The 8,103-nt window shown below is 36.8% G+C and overlaps 1 protein-coding gene across 1 annotated transcript; it reads left to right on the top strand.

Moving 5' to 3' along the window:
• The first annotated feature begins 281 nt into the window (after positions 1–281).
• On the top strand, positions 282–7,255 carry LOC103702689 (heterogeneous nuclear ribonucleoprotein 1-like). Its single transcript, XM_039122480.1, has 6 exons — positions 282–520; positions 659–699; positions 2,412–2,575; positions 5,785–5,884; positions 5,991–6,160; positions 6,416–7,255. The coding sequence occupies exons 1-6, from the start codon at positions 468–470 to the stop codon at positions 6,926–6,928; spliced, it is 1,041 nt and encodes a 346-aa protein (XP_038978408.1). The 5' UTR covers positions 282–467; the 3' UTR covers positions 6,929–7,255.
• Positions 7,256–8,103: the final 848 nt, after the last annotated feature.

The raw sequence follows: 8,103 nt of genomic DNA, 5'->3' as shown, positions 1-8,103 counted from the left end.
AGGCACGCGAAACCTGCGACCTGTATCGAACATTCCCTAGTGGAAGGGGGGCTCAGTAATGGGGTTGCTACGCGGGTGGGCTGGTCCCTCCCCCTCCCCTCCTATTTTTTTACCCAAAAAAAAAAAAAAAAAAAAAAAAAAGACACGACCCAAATTTATTTATTTCTGGTGGATTAATGGGGCAGAGCCATAAGAAAGGCTGACGACCGGACGACCGCTAAGCCGTCTATGCCGACCATTCGATAAACACGATCAATCTCAGCAAGATGGAAGCTTCCGGAAGGAAAGCATTCCAAGGAAAATATCACACGTGACCTGGTGGTTGCCATAGGCGGTCGTGACTCCTCCATTTGGGCGTCGGACCCCAAGCCTCTATCCCAGCCCTCGAAACCCCGAGCCCTAATCTCGCTCTCCTCCCTCCCCCTCTCGAAAACCGTAGCCTCTGCTCCAGAGATCCGGTGGCCGCCATGGGTTCCAAGGACGAAGCGAAGGCCAGGGAGCACGACGGAGCGAGCCCCGGGTGAGATCTTTATCGATTCGTCGTTTTTTTTCTTTTTATTCAATAAAGATTTCGATCCATCGTTTTATCCCGGTTTTGCGGTTCGTTTAGAGGGTCTCTAACGCGTTCCTCCTCTTAAATCTTCTCTTTTGGCCGCAGAAAGATCTTTGTTGGAGGACTTCCCAAGGACACGAGCATTGGTGAGTCTCCTGTGCTATTCCTCATTCCTCTAGGGTTTCTTCCATATAAATTTTGGATATTTTTAATTCCAGTCAACTAAAGTGTGGATTCATTGCTATTATTATCATGCGGTTTTCGTGTGTTAATTCCTTTTTTCAAGAAAAAATGAAATATTGGAAGGGTTGTAAGCACGTCGAGCTGTTTTAATTGTGATATGATTCATCGGTTTTTTTTGCTTAATAAATCGGATTTTAATGCCTGATTTCGGTGCGATGGATCCGTGTTGTCGAGATCTAAACTCAGATGATGTTGATTGCCCTCAGCATGTGTCGTTCCTGATTTGGTTGTCTTTCTCCCTTGATTACACTTTGATATCCTGACTTTATAATTATTCACAGATCTGGCCCTTGTTCAATGCTTGATTTCTTCTTCTGTTACTCTAATGATGTTGACCATTTTCCAGAAGGTGAAATTGTCCCTTTTTTTGACTTTGGTAATTATTCTCCCTATCAATGCTTTTACTGCCTGTGTAACCTTGTTTCAATGTTAGTCATTTATTAAGTTTTGATGAACCAAATACAGGTTTTTCTTTTTCTTTTTCTTCTTTGTATCTCCAGTGCAATTTTTGTTGGTCTATGTGGTTGGATATAACACCATTTAAGTTTTTTTTGGGTTTAGCAAGCTATGCTAGGCTATTGTGTCTATTGGTTTGTTTGTTGCAGTTTTAAGGATCCCATCCGCCTTCAGGCCATTTTTGCTGTAATATACTTATAATCAAGGAGATGATAGCCTTAAAGGCTTAAACCATATTTCTGGGCACAGCTTTTGTTGTTGTTCTTTCCATCAGGACGCTGAAGCCTTGGTGTCAAATACACTCCTTTCAAATTGTTATTTCCAGTGGCTTTACTTATATGGTGCTTCTAGTTTGTTGATAGCCCTACGCCTGATCTTTTTTTTATCTCTTTTTTTTTAATTTATAGAAAAACCTGGTTTCTATTTTAGCCCAAGGCATTTTTCACTTATTGCTGTACAATCACAATTTATTTTGTCACTTTATCTTTTACATCATGTGTCTTAACATCCATGTAATGCACAGTTTCTTCTCTCATGTGTGCCTTACTGGGAAAGAGAATTTATGGAAGGAGAGCATTGAAAGCCTTAAACTGTAGAATGTCTAATAAACCACACATATATAATGTTTATGACATGCATTAAATTTTAATATGTAAAAGAACATGCTTATGGTCTCATATCCCTACCATATCCTATCCCACTTTTTTTTTTTTAATTCAAGATTTCCATTTTCTGTATGACCGTGTATGTGTTTCATAGAGAAATGATCCTCTTATCCGCACCTGGCAAATACAAACACCCCACAACAATGTTGTTGCTTACTCGATATTGTAGTGTTTGTTTGAATTGTCCTGTTTTCCTCCTCTTTTTTTGTTGTACTATATATCCTTGTTGGCCACTAATATGCTAGGGCATAATTTCTTTATGCTTTTTTCCTTATCAAGACCATTTAAAATTTTGGGCTGATTCTATCAATATTATATGCTTTTATTTTTTGGATATCATAATTTTCTTGTGATTATGTTGTATTTTCTATTATGTTTTGCGTGGTTATTGTTGATTATCTATTTCCTGGAGTACTTTTTGATATTTGTATAATATCCACATGCCATGTTAAATGTTTCTCCTGAAACTGCATTATCTCTATTCCCCATAACAGCTACATTTACAAAGCATTTTGGGAAGTATGGCGAGATTATAGACCATGTGATAATGAAAGATAAATACACATCGCAACCAAGGGGTTTTGGTTTCATCACCTATGCTGATCCTACCGTTGTTGATAAAGTAATTGAGGATACCCATATAATCAATGGAAAACAGGTAAATGTCATTTGCAAGCTGAGAATGTTATATTTAGCTTGATTCAATTATTAGCTTATTCTTTCCGGTGCTTTCCAGTTGAGAAATTAGTTGTATGATGAAACACATTTTTCCCCTCCTTTAAAATCTCATGCGGATGCGTTTTCATTTTATATTCGAAGTTACTTGCATAATTTGGATGCTCAGACGCTTTACTGAGTCTTTATCAATTATTTCCTTCATCTATTGCTAATAGTTTTCTACTATTTATCATCAGTGTCATGGACATGAGAATCAGATAGGTGAAGTTTCTGAGTATTCGATTCAGCAAGTGGAAAAAAATTGGATACGGATATATGTAGAAAAATTATTATTAATAAATAAATCATATAAATTTTTTGAATAGAAAAATTAATATGTTGTATCTTTTACTTTTGTTTTGTGTGATGCTTCTTTTGTTGACAAGTTGGAACTTATTAGTATGAATTATACAGGCATGATGCAGTACTTTGTAGTATTGGACTTAGTATCGACATTCATCCATTGTTATTAATCACACAATTATGTTGTTTGGTTTGTATGTTGAGATGCAGAATGCTAGCTAAGTGACCTTAGAAAGCTGCACAAGATAATTTTGTTCATTTATAGTTGATTACAACCAGAAGAGTATAACATCTAGGACAACTGCAACAAACTAGTCAGATATTATCTTAAACTAAAATGCTGATGTTGTATTTTTTGCCTTACTACTAGTATCTTTGTCATAATATATGACCTATATATCTCCAAAATTAAGCAAATGTCCAAGATTTTCATCAACTGAAAACCAAGATTTTCATCAATAAAGTGCGAATATAAAAACAAAAAGTTGAAAAGTTAACATGTAAAACCTTTAGCAATGATATAGATTTTCACATTCTTGTGTACTAGTGCTTCAGTTTTTATTCCCATGTTTGATAAAAAAAAATAAGCTACCAATTTGGGGGAACTTGTTCTTCACATTTTGAGAACAAAAATCCATTCATCTCTTGTTCGTGTAGATTTCAAAAAGGATCAGAATAAGACAAAATATAATGGCAACATTGCACCTCCATTCCCTTCACTGTATAAGACAAGCAAATAAGTTAGAATGTGTGACATCACAAAAGAGACAATATACTCATTCTTTTGACTTATTATATTGAACATGAAAACGCAAAAAGAATAACTTCAAATATAAATATTGAAATACAAGCACTTGTTATGATAAAGCTATAAAAAGAAATATACATACTTACATAATATTATGTTGCCCAAAAATGGCAAAATGTTTCATTCTTTGAAGTTAATTATTCCTTCCCACCTCTTGTTGGGTGAGATCCTTATACCAATTAACATAAAAAAGCCTTTTGGTGTAGTGATAGGTTCACCCAGTGAACTATTAGCTATTTCTAATTCTGTGGCCTTTTCCAAACAAACATCATCAGTTCATCACCAATAATATCCCAAAATTGGTATGGGCCTTGTGAGTATTCTTTGTCCTTGAAACAAGTCTGAGATTGCCATGGATATCAACATGAGCAATTGCTCATTGAGATTTCAACTTCTTCCTCTTAAGATTCTTTATAATGTGTTACATACTCCAATTCCTTCCACAACATAAGAAGAGGTAAGCTGACAAAGCAATCTGCACATTGAAATTCTCAAGCTTAAAACACATTCAAATAATCCAAAAGATAAGAAATAAAGCATTTAGGAGTTATTGATAGTTTAATTTTTCAAAATTAGGAAATGGTAGCCTTACCTATCAGTTGATTATGCTAACGTTGGAGCATGAGATCCATGGTTAGCCCATCATGATTGTGGAGGAGAAAAGTATCTTTCACACGTCACATCTCATTGTCCAACATAACCTTCACATTTTCTTTGGCATTACGAATTGTACTTTGAATTTAATAGTAGCCCCATCGTGCATTAATGACAGGTATATCTATGAATTTCTGATATTGGCATTTCATGGCTTGCCATCTCTTTTTCATTTGTTAGTCAGTTAGTGCTTCTGAAATCCCCAACTTGTTCCACACGCATGAAAATAGATAACATTATTGGGATATATTTTCTCATTACATGTGTCTCTAAAATTGCACTTTCCAGCAAAGTGAGAAATCCTGTGAAGTTTACTTATTCTTGGACTCTGAAGCTTAGAAACTTTAAAGCCATTTTTCAAATGGGTCTGATTGTAGGAAAGAGAAGAGAACTCTGATCATAAAAGGTTTTAACGTTTTTATTGCATTGGAGTTTTTGCTTACAAGATGACAGCTTGTCTTGATCAATGTTGGAAGCAGAAACTCTGCAAACCTGAACATTTTTTTTGATTGAAATAATGACCATCTGTGGTTTAGTTTGCTTCTAGCTAACCTGCTCGAGCAATTTGCTCTCTAGCAATTTCTTTGATGAAGTGCAGTTGCCTTCATGTATAGTCTTTTTATTTATTCACCAAGTAATCCAGCATGTATTGTTCATCCCGTTGTTTTATGGGCTTGTGCTTATTGATTTTTGGTCATGTGCAACATATCCCCAATGTTTGTGAAATCATTTTTTTGCACTGATTACTTTAAGCTGTCTTTGACCCATTGTTAATTTTGCTAAATGTTTGGATTGTGATTTGTTGGTTAAGTCTTAGAAATATGGTTTTGTATTATGCGACTATTTGTAGGCTTTGTCTGGCCTTCCATGTTAGGAGCTGTATACTTAAGTGGCACCAGATCCTCTTCTTCAATTTTCCTTTAAGCAAAAGTACAATTGAGTTATTAGAAAGAGATTGTAGGTGAAGTTTCGGGCTAGGTAACAACATCTTCAGTGATGGGAGATTAGTTGCAACTGACTAGAACGCCTCTATGTCAGTCCTTTCTTCTTCCTCCTCCTCTTCTAGCAATAACATTAGTTGCAGCCTTGTAAACTATGACTGCATGCTTCTTGCACATCTGCGTAACAATAGAATATATGCCATACATCTTGCTGATTGGATGCCGTACTGCATTCTTTTCTTTTTAATTTTGCTTGTTAATTCTTTTCCTCATTTTCTTTTGAGTTTGCTTTAGCTTGATCATTTTCAAGTCTTTTATATGTTATACTGTTTCTTATGCATGTATTTCAGTAGCTAGTGCTGGATGCTAATGTGGGAGGTAAAGTAATATTGTTGTGGTTCCAAATATTTAAACACTTGGTAGCTGATGAGTTGTGACCTACAGGTTGAAATCAAAAGAACCATCCCAAAAGGCTCTGTGCAATCGAAGGATTTTAAAACAAAAAAGATCTTTGTTGGTGGGATCCCATCAATGGTTACAGAAGGTAATTTAGTTTATATATTATGTTTTTTTTGAGCAAATATTATACACTTCCTGAATGTTTCTATTGCTTGCTGCTCATTCTTTTTGGTGCTTTATCTATTGATTAGATGAATTCAAGGATTTCTTTTCAAAATATGGGAAAGTGGTTGATCACCAGATTATACGTGATCATGCAACCAACCGCCCTCGAGGCTTTGGCTTTATTATTTTTGATTCTGAACAAGTTGTAGATGATTTATTAACGAAGGGCAATATGATTGATCTGGCTGGTTCTCAGGTGAGTTTTCTGCAACCTTATATGAAGGATATGGAACTGAACCTGATTTTGGTGTGCTCCCTGTCATGCATTGTTTTTGTTTCATTGTGGTTTATAGAGCTATTATACTTCATATGATTTTGCGTATATCACTGATTTTTGTCAAATTTATTATGTTCTTAGGTTTAAGGTTACTGTAGGTTCAATTATATTCCTGAGACGAGGCTTACTAGACTGTGTAACAGGAATTAGGTTAATGCTGTTGCTTTGTTGTAGGTGGAGATCAAGAAGGCTGAACCAAAGAAAGCCTCAAACCCACCACCTCATGCATATGGTAGTGAACCTAGGTCTCGTTCTTTTGGTGATGGCTTTGGTGATTTTGGCAACTCTTATAGCAGTTTTGGTGGCGGCGAATTTGGCCCGGCTTCCTATAGGACCTCTGGAGGTCTTGGTGGTAGGTTTGGTGGTTATGGTGGCTATGGTGCTGGTGGTGGTGAATTTGGTGGTGGATATGGTGGTTTTGGTGGAGGATTAGGGGGTTACCGAGGAGAATCTTCTCTTGGTTACTCCAGTCGCCTTGGATCATATGGAGGGTTTGGTGGGGGATATGGTGGAGGGGGCTTAGGTGGCTATGGGCGTGGCGACGAGGGATTTGGTGGGTATGGAAGTTCTAGCTATGGTGGTGGATATGATTCTGGCCCAAGTGCTGGTTATGGCTCTGGTGGACTGTATGGTAGTAGGGCAGGCTATGGTGGTGGTGCTGGTCGATATCACCCATATGCAAGGTAGGAAAGAGGCCAGTTTCTTCCAGCTAAACTTTGTTATAGACATTTTTCATTACAGGTTTCACTAGTTACTGGGATGCAAGGTTGTGCCAGGTTCCGTAGATGCTATAGAAGGGTCTCTCAGACTGTTGAGCTCCGGCTTGCTAGTTTGCTTATTTAGAGTGCTATCAGAGTCATGTAATGTTTAGAAACCCGAACTAGATGATCTATGGATTGTGTTTTTTTGTTTGGTTATTTGTAGACTTTAGAATTTCATGTAGCTTGGGATGTACTCTGTAGAATGCTGTAGCATCAATATTTTAGGCCTTTATGTGTGCCCTTTGGTTCTTAAGTTTTGTATGGCGGCACGGCTAGATTTTCTAGTCTGAAATTTTGACAGGTTGGGACAATACTAATTTCTGTTTTAGCTGGTAGCAACCTGAAACGTTGAACAAAAGCTACTCAACATTAGTATTATGTTGACTGTGGCTTCCATTGTTTCGTGCTGGTTCTGCAGCAGAGGGTTTTTTTTAACCCTTAAGAATTTCAAGTTTTTACTATTTAGCGCACGTTTTCATGTTATAGTGAGCCGGCAAAATGGTTTACTAGATAACAGTTTCAGTAAGGGAGTGATTTAGGCTCACTGCATGGTGGAAAGAAGAGTTTCCATTGGAGCGGGATGCCACTCATAGTGGACCTAGAGACTCATTCTTGGCAGATGATTTGACCAACGCTGTGTTGAGGTGATACAGAAGTGATCATCTGTGTTGAACAACTCTTAGCATCCACCAATAATGGCATGCCCCTCCAGTTGGAACTCAGTTTCACTGCATGTAATACTTGGATTGTAGCCTTTTCAGTAAATATGTGCTAGTTATTTCCATGTTACATCAGTTGGACTTCTGTCAGTTTATTTTGAATATTTTTAATCTGCTACTTTTCTTGAAGTTGTTCATCCTAATCTTTTCGTTTTCTAAAAAAAGAAAAGATCTGTTCTGAATATCTGGCCAATGGTTTTATTTTAGCAAAGTCTGAGCTGCTGGACTGCTGGTAAATATACATCATTCTATCGAAGTTCTCCTGAACAATGATATAGAAATAATCTTTACCTTTATTTTTGGTTTTCCCCCTTTTTGTTGCTTGATTGGGTTATTTGGTAATGAAAATCCAATAAAGTTTTTTCCATATACAATTTGTTAT

Source organism: Phoenix dactylifera, unplaced genomic scaffold (genome assembly GCF_009389715.1).
Source record: "Phoenix dactylifera cultivar Barhee BC4 unplaced genomic scaffold, palm_55x_up_171113_PBpolish2nd_filt_p 001539F, whole genome shotgun sequence".
Classification (NCBI taxonomy): Eukaryota; Viridiplantae; Streptophyta; class Magnoliopsida; order Arecales; family Arecaceae; genus Phoenix; species Phoenix dactylifera.
Note: the sequence above shows the minus strand (reverse complement) of the source record. Positions and strands in the feature narration are given on the sequence as shown.